This window comes from Diadema antillarum, unplaced genomic scaffold (assembly GCF_040938485.1).
Source record: "Diadema antillarum isolate AM-2024a unplaced genomic scaffold, OU_Dant_1.0 scf00000103, whole genome shotgun sequence".
NCBI lineage: Eukaryota > Metazoa > Echinodermata > Echinoidea > Diadematoida > Diadematidae > Diadema > Diadema antillarum.
The window spans coordinates 3,533,706-3,557,149 of NW_027270992.1; the positions used below are offsets into that span (position 1 = coordinate 3,533,706).

Consider the following 23,444-nt stretch of genomic DNA (forward strand, 5'->3'; position numbering starts at 1 on the left):
AAATGATTGGTTTTTGAGGAACATAGAATCAAAAATAGATGGAAGCAAATTGTTGCAATAATTGTACATAAATTGGCCTAAATTATACAAAATCTACACAGCTTGATGATAGGCCTACAACTTATACGAGTCTGTTACCTTATGAATTTATGCAACTATAGGGTAACTGCCCAGCATTAATAATTTTTTGACAATGCTTCCACACTCTAGGCTAGCGCTATTACAATCTAATTCCACATCGGTAGGGGAATCCATTTATATGATAACCCTGACCTCTTCCTATTATCGGTTCACTGAATTATGGAACCTTATTTTCAGACCGTTTTAATGTTTAAGAATATTAAGCTCCTCAACTCAGTGTTACTGACTAAAGGGGTAACACAATTCCCTTTCTTCCTGCGGGTGTTAAGTCGAGTGATGAGTTTCATTGTGCACAGAAAATGAAAATAATCACATTTACATTTCCTTTTATCATTCCGCAACTATGTAATATCACAAATTGTTAGGTAGCCTTCTTGTCTGAGTCAGGCGGTCATTTCTCATTAACCAAAACGTCCAAACATCATTATTATAAATTATCTGTTTTAACAGATTGCCCGATTCCCCTCAAACTTCACTGATATGCCTATGTTCCTTTTCATTATCACTACATTCTCTGATATTTGGGGGTAAATTCCCCCTTAACCCGTTGAGGACGAGTCCCGAGTATACTCGGGCACCTTGATTGTTACTGATTTTCCTTTAAACAAGGGGAGAAAGTATAAGGGAGAAAATCACATTCTGTGCCATTTTATATGGCAATTCATTCTCGTTTCCTATCGGGAGGAGTGTAGGTTTGTGACTCATCATTTCAGATTGTGAATGCGACCAGCATTTCGGTAAAAACGCAGAAAACTTGAAACTTATATACAGTATTTTAAGTCCGATATTGGGGCAGCAAAACACGTTTTAATGTATGTGTGGAGGGCGTGTCTTACTGCATGTTCCTGCAAAATTCAGGTCACGCACTAATACAGAATATTTTCCCCCATCGATCTTTCTTTAAACACACACACACACACACACACACACACACACACACACACAAAACAGAAATACAGAAAGGTGACTGCAGCCTCTCATTATATAATTATATAGTACGATCAATCATTTTTTCTATATGCCGGAGGTTCCTAAATCTCTTCAAATTTAAGAGTTAGGCCTATACTGTAGGACTCATCTATGCGAATATAACACATCATAATATTGCCTCCAGCAACACAAAAGCCATGTGTATTGTCTACAAGGAGAGGAATTGCTCAATTGGTTCATAAAAGCAGATGATACTTGTTATTACTTTCTTGTTGCTTAGTAGTTTCTTACCGAGGCACTTACTTTAGTTGTTGAATGCCGGGGAAATCACTTGCAAAATTAGACCAAGTCCCATTTGCGGCCTATGCACATGCTCAGAAATAGCTTAGGCCTACTGGGATCTAATTTTTATTTCTTAATGGGATTACAACAAACGAGACTTCTTCTTCTTCTTCCAGTTAAAGGTCCTGCGGTTTACCTTTGGGAGGAGTGATTTAAAAAGATGTTCAAGATATCACATTTGATTCATATGTGTAGGTCTGTTGTGTCACAAAACATCCTACCATGTAAAATTTTTGCAATAAAGCCTAAAATATATAGAGATATCCGTATTTTTCTCAATAAACCATAACTGTAGACGGTTTAGTCTGGAAAATTGTTTATTATAACTATTGTTCACATTTTGCATTATATTTAGCAATACCTAACATCGATTATGCAGATTTATATCTATACAGTAGTTGTTTCTATCCCTAACTCACATTTTAAAGCATTATTGCTGGGTTCAAGTTGTTTCATCCGCAAATGGTAAAGACCGCCGTTGGCGTATCATTGTACTTGTGCTTGTCAAGTGCCCAGATGAAAAGTGCAAGTAAAAAGATCATTACAGATGATTCTATGTACTGCTTAAAAAAAAAAAAGACAGAAGAGGCTTAACGAAGTCTATTTGTTGCATCCCCTTTTTGAAGACTTGATATGATCTACCAGCAAACTCTGCTCGTATTCTGTATGGTACAGTACATTTACTAGTACTACTGCACCCTAATGTGACGATCGGAGTGATCGAGTTTCGTAAGAAAAACACCAGCCCGGGCCGCCGACGATCGAGCCCTCACCTCACGAACCGAGGATCAGGAACGCGCTCAACCAAAACAAGAGCACAATATGCACAGCGCCATCTACAACTCCCACGCTTTGTTTATGCAACCCGGAAGTGAAGGTCGCCTTCAAGATTTCCCGCCACTTCGCGTCGAACACATGTTTTGATTATTTACAACCACAACTCCGCGGCATGCGTACTACTAGTATGCAGTGCTAATGTGGTGGGAGAGTAGCGTCCCTAGGCCCTGTGTGCATCATCAGTTGTTGTATGCTGTGAGAGGTGAGGAAGTGCGTGCATGCAGTGCAATGCGATCGTAGGCTTACACTTGTCTGAGTGTAAAACTACATCTGTAGTTCCGAGATAGCGTCTTCACAGCAATTTGACAGAGTTCTTTACCTGTTTGAACAGGTTGTTCTGTACGCGACAAAATACAGCCAACGAACACCGACCCAAGTGACTGGCGACAACCTTTCTGTGGCCGAAATTTATTGCAATTTCTGCCATCATGTGGGTGCTCGTAAGGAAGTTCGACTGCAAGAATGCTCAACGAATCGATGGCTTGTCAAAGCTGACGAAAATCGAGCAGTTTCGGGAGAAGCTTGTGGATCTCTTCGATGCCCCGCTTGACCGCCAACGGCTTTTCTACGGTGGAAAGGAGGTGAGAAGGGCCTTACTTACTAATTACTTGACGTTTTAGTAGACCTCTAGTCTCGACTCTAGATTAGAATACCTGTATAATGGGCTTACTTGACTCCATATTCACGAGTTTCGAAAAAAAACACCCCACCATATTTTGTGTGTGTGTATGAGAGAGAGAGAGAGAGAGAATAGGAAAATGGTCATTCTTGTTTGAGGATTTTAGTGTCTATGTTATGTGTTCTTTGCGAGTAATGTAACTGGAGGAGTGTGACCACAACAAAAGGCAGAAATAGAATCCAGTCTGCAGGACAATTTTTCATTTGGCTAGCTTTCCTCTGACTCTAACGAACAGTTTTACACTGTATTTTCACAACGGGTGGCAGCTAGATAGTGCATGATTAACTTGACCGAAAGATCGGTCTGTATCTGTCCGTCGGGGAATGTTCCGCGGAGTCTGCGTCTGGCTTCACGGATCCCCTCCGTCTGTCTACGGAGGACAGCGTTAATGGCAAAATATAAAAAGAGTCCTCCAGACAGACGGATCTTTCTGTCTAATGATTAACGAGCTTCAATTCAGCCGCAAGACTTATCAAGTTTTATCTTTGCCCATTTTTTTTTCAAAGTTGTGACATAGATTCTACAGCATTCCGTTAAAACTTGTGACTCAATTTCATTGCTGGTGAGAAAACTTTTCCTGAGGTGCTTCATGTTCATAAAATCTTCCTGAGGATGAGAGTCACCTCGGCGGCTAAATTTTACATATAACTACATCTACTTTGTCTATGTGCATGTGTGTCTGCTGCGGGTGTGGACCGATTTAGAAGTGGATACAAATTACCTGAATTAGTAGGCCCCCACCTGAATTATTTTACCTATAAATGTAGTTGTTGAGGGCCGTAATAACAGATCCAATCCTAAGCCTGTAGAGTTACAATGTGATGTAGATTATTCTATCCGTGGGATGGTCAATTTGTGCAATCTGAATTAAATTCATTATGTTTCTATTTCCAGTGATCACTGAGCTTAGACTTGGAAGGCGTTTCTGACAGTACAAAGGCTAATATTCCAAGAATTAATTTCTCTCCGGCTGAAAGAGTTTAACTTCTTCATACTATTATTGCAAGAGTGGCATTGTGTTATTAAAGGGAAGAGTCACCAGTGGTTTAGTCAAGTGATAATATGTGACCCGCTACGACAAAAGGATCTGAAAGTCGCTGACGGCTAAGCCGAGAAAATCAAGTTTGAAGTCGCATCATCAAAGTTGGTCAAAACCATTGAATTTCTGTTTTGGGCATAATTTTACAGTCTCATGTTTTGTCTATCATCTGCCAAAATTTCGGAAGCTAAATGATCAAACGAAAAGCGTTTTTCTTGGCCATGATCTTCCCACTTTCAATGGAACAGAAACGTGTCCAAAGATTTGGATTTAGCACCGCAGATAGACTCCACCCCTAGCAACGAGGGAGTGATCTCATTGGTCAGTGTGCGACATCCTGCTTATTGATTGGTCATGCGCAGACCACTTGCGCTAGCTTGAATGAACATTGCGGAGGTTGCTAAGAGCATACCTTCTATTGTCGAGAGGTTAAAACTGTCTTACTCCCCTTGATCACAATTGCGTCCAAAAGAAAACTTTGAAGGCGGTTTTCTCGAAACAGTGATTTCCTAGACCACTCAACATGCTCCCATAAAATTATCGATATCTCCGCAACCGAGTACTTTTATGAGTCGTGTTATATATGAAATTAAAGTGGAAGAGTAAGGGAATAATGTCATGTTATTTTTAGAGATTGACCTCCCCCGACTTTCGGATCCTTTTGTTGTAGTGGGTCACATGTTTCTTTCATTTAGATTTTGCCTCCTCGTCATGCCAGTTTAAAGCCCAATTATACAAAGTTGGGCAATTTCAGAAAGAAAGAAGAGAAAGAAAAAAAAATTGAGTTTCTTCTACTCTTCTACCGCAGCAGTCACAACTTAGACACAACACGTAGACTACTCCCTACTGATCAGTTTAATCTTGTTTTCCTTTCACGTAAAATCAAAGGCGGGATAGGTAGTTTTATTCAACAGATTCTTGTACAGTAGCCATTTTCCCCACCTTTGCTCATTCTGGTGAAGAGACATTGTTCAATGGTATTTTGAGCCAGCAGTTGCCCGCACAATTTACATGATCATCACAAGTTTTGGTTGCTTTGGGTAAGTGGGAATGTGGTTTGCCGCACATTGATACAGAGACTCCAACCCCAAGCACCTTCTGATCTGGAGATTCTCCCGCCTGAAACCCCTAGCAAACAGGAGACTCCAAGCTGATGAGCGCAAAATGCGAAGTTCCTTGCGGCCGGGGTTCTAGATGCTCCTTCATTCTATCTAAGGCTTATTTGTCAACATACGATGGCAATAAGTAAGAAATCCTTTCCAATGGGAGACACAGAGCCAGGGCAGGAGAAATTAAATCTCAAGCGGGAGAACGGGAGATTTTGCAAAAATGGGCTTTCGGCGGGAGAGTTGGAGTCTCTGTTGATATCCATTGAGTTGAGCCAGATGTGTGATTTTATAACCCAATATAAAAGAAGAGGTAATACTGTGATATAGAGAAGAAATAGAGCTATGTAAACAGGATATTGGTCTACTTGTAGGCTTGATATCCAGGAAATGAACACAAAGAGTTTGCTTATCATGTGTACACTTCTTATCCAAACCAGACACAAGGGCCATACTTGCCTGAGAAAACACTAGGACCCCCTATTCATGAAAAAAACTGCACAGATGTTTGTGAGGTTGCTGAGCTACAATAATGTTAGCTAAACTCCCCAGTAATTCTACTGGAAACTGCCAACTTGAGTAGGAATTTTCTGAAACTCTTTTTAAAACTGTGGATTTGGGAAGTGTAAATCATGTGCCAGCCAAGATTCAATTTTACAACGCATGTATGGTCACATGACTTTTGGAACCGCCAGACTGTCACCCCTGTAATCTTTTGAAACTGCCGTTGTTTGCTAATGCTATACCAATTGATAGAAGTGATCATGCATATATGTACATAAATATCTGCAATAGTGATTAAAAAAGAAGGTGCAGTTTCAGAATTCTAAAAAAACGGTGCTTCTTCTGCACACGTGTAGATCGTAGACAAAAAGATGCGGTTTCTGGAAGCGGGATTTTCTACTGTGTGAACGGTCCCTCGTGGTGCAGAATTGAGAGGGAAATGTTTGCTGTGGTGTCAAAGGTCACGTGCTAGCGAAATGCCCGAGGTGAGGTACATTGTAGGCCATAAGCTGGGACAGCCGTTCTTGTTATTGGGGCATCTTGAAAAGAGACGGCATTATCACCCCATCTATCTATTGCAGAGTTTCTCTACCGCATTGTCACATATCGTACTTTCAGGAATTGTAAGATGAAACAATCAAGTAGCCGAGGCAGGCTTCTTTTAGAGGTGCAATATAATTAAGTTAAGCCCTCCGCCAGGGTTATCCAAAGTCGTTCATTGTCCAAATGACAAGTATAGACTCACTGTCTGTGGTGTGGTATCCTTTGTTCCGGAAGACAGGGGCCAATGGGGGATCAATGCGGACCACATTCCTGGTAATTGTGCTCCCCAAGGAATGAGGTTCTGTCACTATCATTGGCTGGACGACCAAATGCTGGTTTGAACGAGGTCATTTAAAGGACCACCCCCCCCCCCTTCCTTTTACTTGTTTTGCCATTTATTAGTCTTGAGGCAGACTGAGGGACAGGCAGCGCCTGCAGGCTGTAAATCGGAATTGCAGGAGCTATGAATACCACCATGCAACATAAAGCCGTCAAGTAATTGAATCTTGTCGGGGGTATTGTTAGCTACCTTATCTTGGGAGGATTTTTGTCTCCTTTGTTAGACTTTTCTTGGCTGTAAGTGAGTCTGAAAAATTTGTCCCCTTATCAGCAGTCCAAAACTATGTAGGACTATATTTTGCATGATCTTTTGATTGAGAATTAAGAATGTTCATGTAAATTTGATGACCACTTTAAAGCCTTGTAACATGAAGGGGGTGCAAACTGTGATTCATTTTCAAGGATGCTATTTAAGTGGTGCAAGTTTGGTGAGACTTTGAAAAAAAAGATGAAAAAAAAAGGGACAGCCACTTACTGATTTCACTAGGAACCCTTGTTCAAACAATAGTTCTGGAAGAGGGCCAACGATTTTATCTTCTTTTTAAGGAGTGAATGGATCCTATTAAATGTACTATATGATAGGGGAGACTGTGGCCCTGGGGTAATTATGGCCCCACATCATAAAATGTATCATACCCCCATCTTCTAGTTGTTTTTACAACAGCTCGTACAGTAGCTGTTGCATGTGGTAGGTCAATTCTTACCAGTAGTATGCCAAACATCCATTTATTTAGCTATCAGTATTGTGATAGGAGGACCTGTTTTGTCAATTGTCAAAATCAGAGTAAAAAGCGTATTCTCCACTTTACAAAGGTAAGTGCCATATCTTCTTTTCATATAATTTCCAAATACTTTTTTGTAATGTTAGTTGGTAATGATAAACCTTGTCTGTAGTGATTATGAAACAAAACATACGATATTTTATCTATTCTTAAAACTGTAACTGCACTGTAAACAGGGTCATAGACGAACTTGACCCTCTACATCAATTTAGAAAGATAATTGAGGTTTGCTATGATTAAAAATCATTCCTATACATGCTCTCATGTAGTATTTAGTGTACTACCCGTACTTAGAATTATTTTCTTTATTACATCTTTATGAATACCCCAACCCATGAGAAAATTATGGCCCCACAAAGTCATTAACATCACTGTAATTAATATGCAAACAAGAAATTACTGGTATGTACTTTCTTTTGTAGGCTTATATTACAGGTATACATTGACTGTTACATAATAAGAATATTATTGAACTTCACTTGAATGGTAGTAATAGAAAATGTGAAAAGGGGGCCATAATTACCCTAGTTTCCCCTACATGTGTATTTGTTTATAATGTGTCTTTGTTTAATAGAGCAAGAGAGAGTGGTAGTAAGAAATTAAAAAAAAAAAGCGTTTACAAATTATTCAAACATTGGAGTGATTTTGTAAGCAAAAAGAAATACCAATCTCACTCTCTGTTGACCATAGATGTAAATGAGCATATATACTTTTAATTTGAGCACAAGCCATTATAATTGTGCTGATAACGTAGATGCTCATGAACGGGATAAACATAAATGCAACTTAACTTTGTGACTGCTCTTTAAAAAGCCGTACCTGGCTGAACAAGGGCATTTTACCCCGTGATTAAATGAAAACAAACAATCAAACAACAATTTTACTTATTTATAAAAACAAATGCAAAGAAACGTAAATGGGAAAATTGAGAAAAAATATCATAGCTGCCTTTTATTGCAGATTTTTGATGGCCGTATGAAAATTTCCCATTCCTCCTCCAATGCCTTGGGGGGCTGTTTTGTGCTGAAATCTATTTTGCCTTGACCCATTGACAGATAAACCACAGGAATGGCTCCGAGGTGTTACTTTGATTTTTCCCTGAGCTAAAGTGAATTTACGTGCGTTTTTGTGCCGAACTGTTGCCGCTGGTCTTATACCACATTTTGCTCTCTGTCATTCGGTCATTCCACGTTGGAAAGAAATGCGCAAAATCCTGTGAGAAAGGAAAACGGACAAGCAGTGTGACTTGAAATTTCAGGTCAAGTTGATATGTAATATTCCCTTATCTTCAGTATGATGTAGTGTTTTCAGAGCAAGTTCCTTTTACAACATACAAAAAACAAAATATATATATATATCACAAATGAAATAAAAGATAATGGACCTCCCTAGTTCAATGGCAGACAATTGGACTGGAGCATTGTTGGTTTTATCAAGGAGGTTTAAGAGATGGAGTTCCAACTGACTGTAATTATTCAAACAGTTGTCACTTTTCTATTGATGTACAAAAGAATTCCACAGCCTGTGCATCTGTGCCTTTGATGACAGGGTTTAATGCCGCCATCTTGCTGAGCAGTCTGAAGATTCATTTTGAACTTGAACTTGATGTTGGCTGTATTTTGCTTTTTTATCTATTAAATGAAACAAAATCTCACCTAATGATAAAGCACATTAAACAAAGGTCAATCTCTTCCAGAAATATGTGCAAAAGTGTAAATCAGAGCTGTATCATGTGAAAGTGTTTAAAACTGTACCTTCCTGGAAAGCCAGTTTTATCACTTTTCTACTTAATGCCGACAAATAAACTGATATGGAATAATCTTCAAGTATAATTCTTTATTATCAGATTAGTGTCCGGGCATGGCCAGTAGAGTAATTTTCATTTTTATTTCATCATTTTTTGCGCAATTTCTGTTCGGGCATCCCCGTGTCTTTACCATTATATATCATCTTTTATAAGTAGGGATGGCGAAAAGTAATTACCATCACAAAGACACAAAGACACAAAGACATCACAAAGTGGCTCATGATTATGCAATGAGACATGAGTCGATTGTCTTCTATCTGGGCGGCAGATCCAGTTTGCCACATGCTTCAAATACTTTCGAGTGGCGGCATCGAACCTGGCTTCAAAGGAAATACGACAGTTCTGACTCCATTCTCTTGAACCTCCTTGGTTTTATGATTTTTGTGCATTATCTTAATTATATTAAGTTCTGAAAAATGGACTGTTGTTTACTTATCAAGTTGACCTTACTTGATATTTTGAAAAAGGGCATCACACTTTGATATTGTTTTGAAATAGATTTGACAAACATTCACATTGATATCATATTCTAGTTCCATTCATTTTTATAAACAAACCAGATCTGATAGGACCTTTATTTGATGCAAGATGGTGTAAAGTTTTGATCACTTGATGACATCCTTTCAGAGCCATCAAATTTACCTGATTTTTCAGAAAACTCTCTGAAAATTGATAATCTCTTCATGTCCCGACAAGAGAACATGAAAATCTCCCTGATTTGGGAATTATTTTTGACTTATGGATGAAGTTCTTGATGCACAAGTATTGCCCTTATTGGTCTTCTGAACATCATTAATTTCTGATGTGTGAATTTCAGGGGCAGCCCTGTCCTTTTATTATTTACTCACACATTTCATCACGGGATGTCATGGTCAAACAGGGTTCTACATAACTTTTTCTTTTACCACTTGCTGGGACTGGCAAGGACTTTAGGAAATATTCAATTTGTTGCTGAGCGCTTGCACAAACATGAATTTAACTCCCTGCAGAAGGGAACAGATTTTATAATGTTTACCATGGTGATACTAATGTGCAGTTATTGTTTTCTGAATATTGTATGTGGACAACTGAACCTGAGGGAATGTTTCCCATAAATTCTAAGTTGTCTCTTTTTTTTCAGCTTTTTGTTGTTGTTTGCCAGAATGGATGTGAAGTTCTACCTTCATCCCCATGTCAAGTGTTGTGATTATATCATCTGAATTTCAATTTTTCTTCAGCAGGCTTCATACCTTGAGAATTATTTCTGGTGCAACATCATGTTCTCACACTAATGAACTCTTCTATGAAAATAAATTTCTAAAAGTACAGGATATATATCTTATGAATCTAGAATCCATTATGTACAGCTCGAAGGATTCTAAATTTCCACAGGTTATTTCATCACTTTTTGTTATGAATGAACAAGTGCACAATTACTACTCAACAGTCTTCTTCTTACCACCTGCCATCCATTAGAACCAACCTTAAACACAATACACTTGCTTTCGCTGGACCAAAATATTGAAATTCTTTAGCCTATTCTCTTCAACAAACCACAAGCCTCAAAACATTCTAATACAAATTAAAACTAAGTCTTCTGAGTAAATATGTTACAATGTAACTAGCCTTTATAATCCTATACCAGATATCTGGACACTTTTACCCTATAAGGTAATCTTATATGAACTTTTACATGGTATATTATTCATGTGGAATTCCTATTCATTTTAATTCCACTGTTTATTTTTTCTCTTTCTTTCTTTCTTTTTCTTCCCCCTCTCTTCCCCCTTCGGTTCTGACTTTATTTCCTCTATTTCTCTCGTTCTCTCCTTCTCTCTTTATCATTCATGTTCACTACCTTTAAGATGTAAATATGTACAAGTTATGTAAGTATGTTTCAGGAGTCTGTATATATGTTATATTCTCAATTACTCTGTACATAATTATGAATATTGCTCATCATGGTGACCTACAAATTTTATAAGCTATGCTTTTTAGTTGGGTCACCCCATTTCCGTTTGTATAAGTACCCTATATTCTGTCAATTCATGCTGATATGGGTCATTCCATGAAGTTGGGTACACAATGGGCAGTACTGTTCATCATGTTATGTATCTGTTTTCAGAGGTCCCAACAAAAGTTATTTTAATCTAATATCCACATTGTCTGATTAATGAGGAGTGATAGAATATATTATCAAAAGGGCATAGTTGAGACTTTATGAAAATCCCGTTTTTTGATGATTAAAAATGTTATTTTTTTGTAATTTTTGTGTTTCTTTTGTGACATCAAAACATTGTTTGTGTTGTTTGAATATTAAATAAATACAATTTACAGTAAAGAAAAATGAGTTGTGTATTTATTCACATTATTAACTCTCATAGTCGGCACTAATAGACAATTCCCCAATGAAGAGGTTTTTCTTGGAAAATTACCTCTTATGAGATCATGTTACTATCGTAACATTTCGTGTCCGCGAAATGGTAATGAGGATTAAATATTTGCGAGTGGAAAACTGCAGAAATACGAGAGAAACATGGCAAGAAATGTCTTATATATGTTTGTTGTCAATGGATCTTTAAAACTGTGAAAAGAAACAATCGCGTTTGACTGCTTTTGGAAAATACGGAGGAATAAGGTGCTTGTATATTTTCTTCGTGTCCGTGGAAAAAGTTACGATGGGAACAATTCTCCACGATCCATTCGGCAAATGACGTACGCTCACGAGTTGACGACACATTGCCCGGGTTTCCGGATGATGCGACTTGAATGTGACGAGTGCGATCGGCTTGCAGACGACCGGTTAGAACAGCTCAAGCCGCTTTTGTGTTTCGTGGGCAGCTGTTACGATGGAAACGACGTGTCGCTTTTGACAAGGTAGGCTAGCTATCTTTCTCATGTTCTGACATGATCGTATCGTACTTATATTACACTTTATGATCGATATTTCGTAGATTATACCCACAGTTAACGAAATTGTGTGGGCAGAGCCTCGAAGAATATTTCATTAAAAAAAAAACCACAATCGGCGCGAGTAAAGTAATTCGTAATGATATTGCATCTTTAGTCCCACTCGTGTCTTTTTATGTAAGTAAATACATGTAGTTGATTACACATGGAAGTCTGGTGGTAAACGACGACATCAGCGCCCTTTAGTAGTATCGAGTCTAGACTAGTATGACCAAGGAGGTACTACGCTTGCCTAGTACCTCCTTGGGGCTTGGTATGACCTCTTGCTGTAGTATAAGACTTCCTTATTGAGTTATCACCACATAAACCAAACGTAATTTATTGGTGAGATAGTTTGCTGAGAACAAGGTTCCACAAGGACAGGCGCATGCAGAAGAACGTCGCACGCTATTCTCGACGATATTTCCGTATGGGATGACCTCATCGAGAGTGTGACAACACGATGTCAATATGCAGGATTTATAGCACATTCTGAGCTAAATTTTAGGTCATTTAGAAAATAAAATATTTCACTAAGGAGGCTGACAATCGCTAGTTTACCGAAACTAGGGGCCCTCAACCATACAAGTTACTACTAATATGACACTAGTCTCTGTCTATCTTACAAACGGCAAAATTTGCACATGAAGTTTACTTCGCTAGTGTTTCTAAGTTTAAAAATGACCATTTAATCGCAGAGGGCACCCTTCAAAATACAATTCAAATAATGCCATTAATATACAACCCAATATAAATTTGAGGTACAGTGGAAACTCGATATAAAGATCAGTGTTCTACTGTTCTTTATAACAAGATTCCCCTGTATTAAAAAATGTAGTGTTCATATTTACCTAGAAGGTTGCCAGAATATATATTGTAATCTGCAAATCATATTTGAACTACATTTCAGTTTTAATTTTATTTTAATTTTAATGTTGTCTTTTCCCCCCTACAGCCCCCCCCCCCCCCCCCCCCTCCTTCCAACTTATGATTACTTCAAGTTCAGGCTGGTTAAACACCGATAGACATGGCTAAGAAAAAGCCTTTCCATCTTCGGTTGCGATGTAGTATTGATTCGGAGGCCCGGAAGCCCTCAAAAAAACAGTCAACAGTAAAGTTAGTAAACAGTAATGAAGCTGCTTCCCGAACAACAAAGTGGCGACATAAGTTGAAGGCCAACAACCCACAAGAATACACAAAATTGTTGAAAAAAGCTGCGGAATATAACAAGTTACAGAGGATCGAAATGTCCCTAGCGGAGTCCACCTTAAAGAAGAGAAATATCTCCACTGAAGAGAAGGAAAAGTCTGAAAAGTTCCTAGAACAAAAGAAGCGGTGTAATGCGACTGCAGCTCTGCGAATGAGGAAAATGAGAGCAAAGAAAAAGGAGGAGCAACTACGGCTTCAATCAAACAAAATGAAACAAACACCTAGCACCAGAGCTCAAGACAAAAGGCAAAAAGAAAAATTACAAGCACAGGCAAGAAAGAAGCGAGAGAGACGAGCAGCAATGTCAAAAGAAGAACATGAGCAATACAACGCAATGCGACGAGAGAAATACAAGCAGAAAAAAGAAAAAGAAAAGCTTATGTGGATTGAATCGCAGAAGCTCAAGGCTCGAGAAGCAGAGCTAAAGAAAGAAGAGGAACGTTTGAAAGAAATTGCAGAGGCATTCGATCAGAAACATGCGGAGTTGGAAGTCACTCGCAAGAAACTCTCATCTGCAGGATGTGACGTGAGAAGTTCTTCGGCTAGAAGAAAAAGTTTGGAGAGAGTAAGGGCAGTTATGCCACAAGACCGAGAAAAGTGTGTTTCTACGATGATAGATCTATTTCAGAAGTCCTCTCCAAAAAAGCGTGCAGCACTGAAGAAGAGAGGAATGCACACTGGCCTTGAGGATGCCCATCATGAAGTCCAAAATCTCCTGACATCAAGCATTAGTGAGGAAATGGGCAGACTAAAGAGGAGCAAGAAGAAGAAAGACCTAGAAAAAAGAAGGAATATTGCTGCATCACTAAAGATCTTGAGCAAGTACCGACTTCAGAAAAAAGGATCGGCTCTCTTGCAGATGGGCCGCAAGATCATCTCCTCGGCAAGCAAGAAGAAGCAAATGCACGACAAGAGAAAGCTGTCCCCAGAGGTAGCAAGCGCAGTCATCTCGTTCTACGAAGAATCAGCCATCGACCTGCCTGATAAGAAAATGGTATCCATGAAGACCATGAAAAATATTCGATATCTTCAACAGTCAGTGGCGGCTTTGTTCTTGAAGTTCAAATCACAGAATCCAGACATGAAAGTAGGTGCAAAAACATTCTACAGCCTCCGGCCACATCATGTAAAGCTCCAAGGATCAATCAAATTCAGGGCATGTTTGTGCGAATACTGCACAAATATTGAGTTGAAGGCAACAGCAATTAATAATTTAGCACACAGTTACGGAATGAAGTCCTTCTTTGATGGCGTTCACTCAGTGAATCGCGTCACAATGTGTCCCAAGTCTGAAGGAGCGAAGACGTACATGCGACATTGCTCCGAGAGGAAATGCAAAGAATGTGGTCCCAAATTGTTGAGATCTTACCTGAGACCGCTGGTGGAAAAACACGGCCCTAAGCATATGACATGGAAGAAATGGATTCGGGTCAGAGTGGACGAGAATGGGAAGACGATCACCAAGCAACAGATTGTCACCAACGACGGGACAGTATCTCAATGTCTGGAGGAACTTGAAGGGGAGACGGTCACTATCAGTAAGCATCTGCATAGTGCGTCTTGGCAATCTCAGCAGTTTGCTACACTTACCAAGGACATGCCAAACAACTGGGTCGTCATGGTCTTGGACTTTGCAGAGAACTTTGTATGCAAGTACCAAGACGAAATACAAAGCGCACATTGGTATCACACAAACGTCACAATCCACCCTATTGTTTGCTATCACAGATGTCCAACATGTGATGAGACAATGCAGGAGTCACTCGTCTTCATAACAGGCGATAATCGACATACATATCATGCAGTGCACCAGTTCATGTCACAGGCAGTACAGCATCTCCGGCAAAACATGGAAATTGACAAGATCATCAGATTTACAGATCAATGTGCAGCCCAATACAAAAGTAGAGGACCATTCAAGGACATTGCTCTTGCACAGCAACATTACCAAGTTCCAGTAGAGCATCACTATTTTGGTGCCAGACATGGGAAAGGTCCGAGCGATGGGGAAACGGCTGTTGTGAAACGACAAGCTTCATTAGCTATTAGTTCTGGGCGTAAAGTAATGAACAATGCAAAAGATGTATATGAGTTCTGCCAAGATGAATTGACAATACAACCAAGCCAAGCCGAATGTCTCCACTTTCAACGGAAAGTGTTCTTCGTAGAGGAAATGAATCACAACAGAGATCACAAGGACGTCCAGACCATCAAGGGCACCAGGCAACTGCACTGTGTAAAGGGTGAAAGCAGTGGACGGCTGTGGACAAGGAACCTGTCTTGTTTCTGTAAAGGCTGTGTTCTCGGGAATCAGCAGTGTGACAGCAGAGGGACTGTAGATGACTGGAAAAGTGAAAAGCTGTTTGCTGCTACGATTGAGACATCTCATGGTAAGAACTAAATTAACCTTAATATTTACCTAGAAGGTTGCCAATATATATATTCATTTAGTATTATTGACTAATGCTAGTTATTTGTGATCCAAGCAGAAAGTTTTCAAACAGACCCATCTTATTCATTGGTTGTTTTAAAGTCAGTGGTTAATATTGTGGGTCGATTTAAAAAATTGTACAACTGCGATGTCTAAGCAGTGTAACAATGTTCAAGTGGATGAATAAACGGCCAAGAATATAAAAGTTTTGAAAATCCTGCCTTCACTATCCAGATTTCTATGAATAAAGAATGAACCATTTCAGTAACAGTTTATTCAACACTATAGCCAATGGGGAAATTTGAGCATCGTAAAACAGTCATTGCAAATTTACATTTTTGCAGTAGTATTTAAATTATCATTTTCACAGCAATTTTTGCAGGGCTTCATTTCTACACTATATCAGATTTACTAGTAGCACGTGGGACCATGTAGCTCAGATTTTTTTCAACTGGATTCATTGTTAACCAATGCCTTTAACATATATTTCTGTAAGTCCAGGGTTTTTGAAAGATGTTCTTAAACTTATAACTCATGAATTGCTGCTGCACATTACACCATTGTCTTGCCATACGCTGCCACGATGACCAAATGTTGTTCTATACTACAGAGTTAAATATGTGCGCACTATCTGTACATATTTTTCTTTGGATAGACCAATGTTTTTGTTCGTTACAGAGTGGTACAACAGCAAAATTGTGTAAGTGTGAGGTGTTCTTTACAGATACAGGTGATACTGAAGACCCGTCTTCCATGACTGTTGCAGATGATGACTTGGATGCTGACGGCCCGTCTTCCATGACTGATGCAGATGATTACTGGGAAAGCGAATCCTCCCCTTCCTCTTCACCTGTGAAACAACTGCATGTTACCGGTTTGTACAAATCAGTAATATCGCTGTTTATGTTTTCTTCAACCCTTTTTTATATTAGGGAGTTAATTTTGGCGATATGAAAAACAGTTTATTTGTCCCTCGGATGAAACATTTAAGGTAGCCAATGCCTTTTGCAGAGCCCACAAAATGCCCCAATCATTGTTTGAAACCAAAGATATTAGTATTTGGGCAATATCTGTGAAATTTCGAAATCAAAAGTTGTGTAGAATTCAAAAGATAACAGTTGTAGTGTAGTCGGCATTCAAGCAACAACAGTGCATTTATCGTTCGGGGACTGTAATATAATACTTAAAATCCAAATAATAATGTCAGTAGGTATACGAATGTCATAGTAAAGAATTCACTTATTTCTTTTTGCTGTATTTTTAGTGATAAAATATACCATGAACATGATCAATCGATCAAACAGGTCTGTAAAAGGTAGACTAAGTCTAGAATAAATGTAAGGCCTTATAATAAATATACCAAAATAATTTGAATCATAGTTTTCAACTTAACTCCATAAATAAAGTTGCACAGAGGTTTCACAATATTGTCTGCTTGAATACTGTAGTGTTCCCACTAATTCTGACAAATTTCATGCAAAAGTCATTGTCTACCATTAAGGTCTTTTTTATGTATAATCTTCAACTTTCACAGATAACGTGGTCATAGGTGTTCCAACTTCCCACCCGCCTTCTACGTCTGACAGACAGCTTCCCGTTGAAGTCCCAACTTCTAACTTGCTGTCTACTGGTACTGAGCTTCATGTTGAAGACCAAACCTCTCACTCGTCAACGTGTGACACACAGCTTCACATGGAACTCCCTACTTCTCACTCGCCATCTACTGCTGGCACTCGGGTTCATGTTACAGGTTTGTAAAAATTATTTTTTACATCTCAACTTTCAAAGTTCAATTCAAGATTCAAATAATTTACTATCATGCACTGAAGCATAGAAATCATTTCAAATTTTCTGATATACAAAGGAAAAAAATGGCAAGTGGTATAATGTTAACAAATGTACTTAAGATTTTACTTGTTCTAATCATTGAAATTGGTCCCTGCACATGTATTGATGTTCTTGGCAATTTAGGTTTTAACAATCATAGCGCACATGGATTGGAACCCCACCAGCATGAACCCAAACACATGCGCACACACACACATTTATACATACCTCACAAATGAACACACACCTGCAAATGTCCCCATTTTTAACGCTTAAGTCCACCCACACCAAAATACTGATGTGCACTTAAACACCTCAGTGACCTCACCCACTGCAATGCGTATGTATCCACGTGCACTTACAGCATGGAGTCAGCATGAACACACACGTGGGACACATGCTCACCTGCACCCAATTCTAGTCCCAAAATGTCTGTGTTATTTATGTTTAAAGTTAATATACCCAATTGCACATGCAATATATTATGTACATGTGAAGGGATATTTTTTTCCCAACAAGTTAATCACACCTCCACTTTATGCATATTTAGGGAGGCTGTTACAAGATTTATGGAGAGACATACCAGTTCAATTCTGTTCAAATGAGTTTTTCTGTGGATCAAAATTCTCTTTCAGAATAACTATGTCTGAATGCAGGAGGATGTATGTCTTCTTTCATATTAAAGATCACTGGAGATCCTTTTACTGATTATGTTACGTGCAGTACTGGTTATCTGAGAATTGTCTATTGGTGACAGTTTTCTTCTATTTTGCAAAAGCATTGTTACTTTATAATTTTAGATATTTTATCTTTATTCATATATACAGCTTATCGCCAAACTCAGGACCTTCAAACTGGGGATTTTGTTGCCGTTGTATATGGTAAGACGTGGTGGGTCGGAGAAGTCCTGGAGCTGAAAGGAGAAGATGCACATATCAACTTCTTACTCAATAAGGGTGATAACAAGTACTCTTGGCCAGACAAACCGGAGCAAGACTGGATTCGGAGAACTGGGATCTTTGCCATCTTCCCCTCTCCACCAATTCCTGTGTCCTCAAGACATCTTGGATTTGAAGAAAACACTTTTCGTTCACTGGCAACTAGAATCGACACATTCATCAATCTTGAAGAATAGGATTAGTAGGACAGGATGCTGCATTTTAGAACAGGAACATGTATATGTGAATTAAAACAGCCTCAGGACAGCTTTGGCATTCTTCAAATTTTCTAAAATGTTTTATTGGAAGAGTATATGTAAGGAATAAAATACAATGTTTAATGGTGAAAATTCACCTTCCGTATCTCATTCCATTGTATGTTTGCCTTTTTTCATTCTTCCCATGAAAGATATTAAAATTAGCAAATGCCGAAGCTGTTTCGATCCTTTTATGTTATGAGGCACTACTGGCCAGGATCTCCTGCACATCATTCAGTGTAGAGTCTTAGTGCTGTAGTATTCGGTTATTTTAAAACCCAGTTAACCTACTTCAAAAATATGGTTGTGTTTCGGTCATATAATGTACAAATTTTTATACAGGTTGTACATATTCCTTCATTATTTTGCAGGTAATATTTATAGTGATAATTTTACTCGTAATTCTATTTGTAATAATATTTTCAGAACATAATGAGAATCAAAACAGTTATCCAAACCCAAACCATTTTGACCAAAGACGGTTTGGTTACTGCTTTGTTAACCTTTTTACTACAGCACTAGTGTAGACGTGCAGGACTGCGCTGCAGTCATCAGCTGAGGAGCTAGTAGCATGTGGCCTCAACTAGAACAAAATGCAAATGAAAGTATGGGTTATTTGGAATTTTTCATGTGAAAAATGAAGTTTGAATTCTGAATCAAAACATTGATTGAAAAACAAACACACATGCTCATATAAAAAACTGTTGACAACTCATGAGAAACAGGAAAATCTTAAATCAACAAGATATTGTTATAATTCATGGTTTAGGAACTTAATTTTTAATTCATTTAATAGAATTGATATTTGTATGCTAATCAGAAATCAAGTTTTTATGTGACATTACTTTAATACTAAATAGAATGACACAAGTTAACAATACAGGGGAACCGAGAACAAGATTCTTAAATTTCTTGGGACCATCAAAGTTAGATTGCTGTATTGAATCCTTGATAGTATCAGGGCTATTATACATAAGTATTATGAGTATAGGGAACTTCATTATAGTGAGGTCCTTAAGACCATATAAATTAGTGTGTTATATTGTAAATATGTTCTACTAGTAACACAAAAGAATACAAAGAAGTGGGACAAGAAAGATTACATTGTAGTAGTGGAGTTCGTCAGATCAGTGTTCTACTGTTCTTTATAACAAGATTCCCCTGTATTAAAAAATGTAGTGTTCATCACAACGGTGATGGCAAAGAAATTCAAAGTTAGAATTCCTGTAATAACTTCAAAACTTGAACAAAAGCAAAATGCAGGCACTATGTGACTAAAATTAAAAGTATTGTAATAAAATAGTATCAATATAATGTACATGCAAGAATATGGATGTAAATATAAAAGTCACTGTAACTTGAAAACGCATTGATAAACCAATACAAGAACTGGAGTGCCAAAAATATTAGTAAGGTAACATGCAAGAAAATGTGAATATGAGTTGTAACAAAATCTGAAGATATTGGGAATTTCATTTTGAATTAATGAATAAAATTATAATTCTGTCGTTCAATATGTCATTGTGATAGGCATGCACATTAAATTTGAGCCTACCCAGACTACATGCATCAAGTTTTCTGTAATCTGTACATTGTGTAGGAGGAAAGATAATCTTTCAAAGAAGGGTAAACGATTGTAATTAATTAAAATTATCCATGTGATTGCTTATTTTTGTTCAATTAAAAGCTGTTCTTGAAGAAAATCAAACAAAAATAATGAGATACATGCATTATTTGAGTAAAACTAGCAATTTGATGTTTCACGTGTAACAGGACGCCGGTATCTTGGTGTCTTTGTTACATGTGAAACCACCAAATAAACTTTGGGACAAATACATTATGATTATAAGAATAAAATTCTTATATATATCTTTATATAATTATTCTCAGTCATTACTTGAAATTTAAAAATGTTGAAAGTCTGATAAATCGAAAGACAAATTTATTGTTTCACATGTAACAGGACACCAGAATCTTTGTGTAATTGTTACATGTGAAACCTTAAAATGAAGTTTGGGCAAATAGTCATTTTGTATATGTGTCCGCATCTTTACTCTCCGATCTTATTTAAACATTAACCTGTCCTCTTATGCTTCACTCTATTTCCTTTATTATTCATGCTACATTTAAAAGAATATTAACAAATAGGACACTATTTTAGTGTTTCACATGTAACGGGACACCGGTATCTTGGTGTCTTTGTTACATGTGAAACCACCAAATAAACTTTGGGACAAATACATTATAATTATAAGAATAAAATTCTTATATATATCTTTATATAATTATTCTCAGTCATTACTTGAAATTTAAAAATGTTGAAAGTCTTATAAATCGAGAGACAAATTTATTGTTTCACATGTAACAGGACACCATAATCTCTGTGTAATTGTTACCTGTGAAACCTTAAAATGAAGTTTGGGCAAATAGTCATTTTCTGTATGTCCGCATCTTTACTCTCCGATCTTATTTAAACATCAACCTGTCCTCTTATGCTTCACTCTATTTCCTTTATTATTCATGCTACATTTAAAAGAATATTAACAAATAGGACACTATTTTAGTGTTTCACATGTAACAGGACACCAGAAAATCTGTGTAATTGTTACATGTGAAACCGTAAATGAAGTTTTGGGCAAAGTAGTCATTTTTGTATGTCATTTTGCATATTTATTTTCTGATCTTATAAACATTAGCATGTCCCCCTATGGCTCACCATATTTCCTGAATTATTCATGCTTCATTTCAAAGAATATTAACAAAAAGGACTATGTTTCAGTGTTTCACATGTAACAGGACACCGGAATCTTTGTGTAATCGTTACATGTGAAACCTCAAACAAGGTTTTGGGAAAATAGAGTCTTTTTGTATTTGTTAACCTTTTCACTTTCTGATCCTATTTAGGCATTAGCATGTCCTCTTATACTTCACCCTGTTTCCAGTATTAGTTGTGCAGCATTTCAAAGATATATTTACATTAAGATTGAATTTCAAAATTGACCCCTAAAACTGTCTGCAGACCTTTCTAATAAGAAAATGTTGTAGGATTTTTAACATTTTTAACTTTCGATTGGTATTTTTTGCTGTTGCTGGTGTGGAAAGAGTCACAACATACTTTCCAAATATTTCTTGATTTATAAATATCTTGTGGCAAACTAAGAGAAAAAGCAGATTTTCTTCAGATCAAATTGGAAGGTTGGTGTCCCTGTTACATGTGAAACAAGTGGGCGTTATCTTGAATGTGTGATGATGTGTAGTGGCTACGCTGCAAGATTCAAACTTCTAATAGTTTGTTTGATATACTCCATGTATCTATGTTTCTTGAGATGACAATAACTAAGCTCTGCATTAGTTTTGAAATTTTGAGCCTCATGTCACACTTTGTGTACCCAACTTCATGGAATGACCCATATATTACTGTAATGTTATGTGTCAATATATAAACAACAATGCAATGTAAAAATGGAAATGAAACGAATAATTAATTCAAATTCAAATTCAAATACTATGTTAAAATATATAAGGGCAGTTACTGTTTAGAGATTTGGTTAAAAATCTGAAGTTTAAAAAGCAATGCAAGTTTTAAATTCAATTTAAGAATAATTCTTTTGTATCAGCTCACAAATTGTGTGACATTCTTGACTCACAGAAAGAAAGTAATGGTTAGAATATCACTTGGGTATTTATAAAGTCTTCATTTCAATATTTTGTGATCATCTGAGACTAGAGGTCAGGGTTGATTTGTAAAATTTCTGTGCTTGCGCTACAGCTCAAAGAAAAAAAAAATCAAATATATTTAGAGGAGAGTTATAGATTTATCAGCAAGAAAAAGAATGACCAAGTCCTCATGTGTTGATTACGTTCTTGTGTTTGCAAAGCAGTGTCCAATTTGAATTAAATAGAACTAGAGAAGCACTTTGAGAGCGTAGACCTCCACCAAGCAGCTCATTTCCACCACTGATATTGTTCTTCCGTAGAGATCAGTGATTTCTAATATGCATGCTGAAAGTCGCCCGATTTCCCAATATATCACCTTTTGTTATGTCATCAACTTCCAGCTGCGCGGCTCGCCTTGCCCTGGAAACTAGAGCACGCGCTAATGGTGCGCGTATGAAGACCTCAAAAATGTGCAGCTTGAACTCACAAGTTCATTGACCTTACCTGCCAAAATATTTAAAATCCTTCATAAAATCCACAAAAATTTCTGGATTACTACCAAAATTTAATCATCTGTTGCTTGGGTCATTTTTAACCTTTCCTGCAAGTTTCATCCAAATCTGTTCACTACTTTTTGAGTTATTTTGCACACGGTCAAACAAACAAACAGTAATGAAAATATAACCTCCTCCCTTGGTGGAGGTATTATGATAGCAGTTTTCATTGTTACCACTGGAGAACGACTAACAAGCTCTCACACCCCATTTAAAGGGATCGTATAGTTTTGATTGAGACTTAACTTCAGGTTTTTATCATTTTTTGGTGAGATGTGAGAAACCTCTTATGAAATATGAAAGAGCATATAATTCCATGAGGATTTCAACGTTTATTTGATGAAAATTGATTTTGAAATGGCTGAGATATCCAAAACAGAGCAATTCTAATAAAATGTGGGACCCACATTTTATTGCGATCGTTTTGTTTTACTTTGTTTTTGGATGTTTCAGCTATTCCAAACCCGATTTTCATCAAATAAACTTTGAATTCCTCTTAAAATTGTATGCCCTGTACTATTTCATAAGTGTTTTCTTGGTATCTCGCAAAAAAGTTAAAGCCCAATTTTCATCTCCACCACTACTGTACCATCC

At 37.5% G+C, this 23,444-nt stretch overlaps 2 protein-coding genes across 2 annotated transcripts in view; both read left to right on the forward strand.

Moving 5' to 3' along the window:
* The first annotated feature begins 2,359 nt into the window (after positions 1-2,359).
* Positions 2,360-23,444, forward strand: part of LOC139718940 (E3 ubiquitin-protein ligase UHRF1-like) — a 41,903-nt gene continuing 20,818 nt past the window's right edge. Inside the window, exon 1 of the mRNA XM_071630387.1 lies at positions 2,360-2,831. Coding sequence (XP_071486488.1) covers positions 2,679-2,831 — 153 coding nt within the window. The 5' untranslated portion in view covers positions 2,360-2,678. The remainder of the gene's footprint in view (positions 2,832-23,444) is intronic.
* On the forward strand, positions 12,965-21,675 carry LOC139719066 (uncharacterized). The gene is made up of 4 exons (XM_071630508.1): positions 12,965-15,576; positions 16,342-16,491; positions 17,152-17,367; positions 18,272-21,675. Exons 1-4 carry the CDS (start codon positions 13,005-13,007, stop codon positions 18,577-18,579), a joined length of 3,246 nt encoding a protein of 1,081 aa, XP_071486609.1. The 5' UTR covers positions 12,965-13,004; the 3' UTR covers positions 18,580-21,675.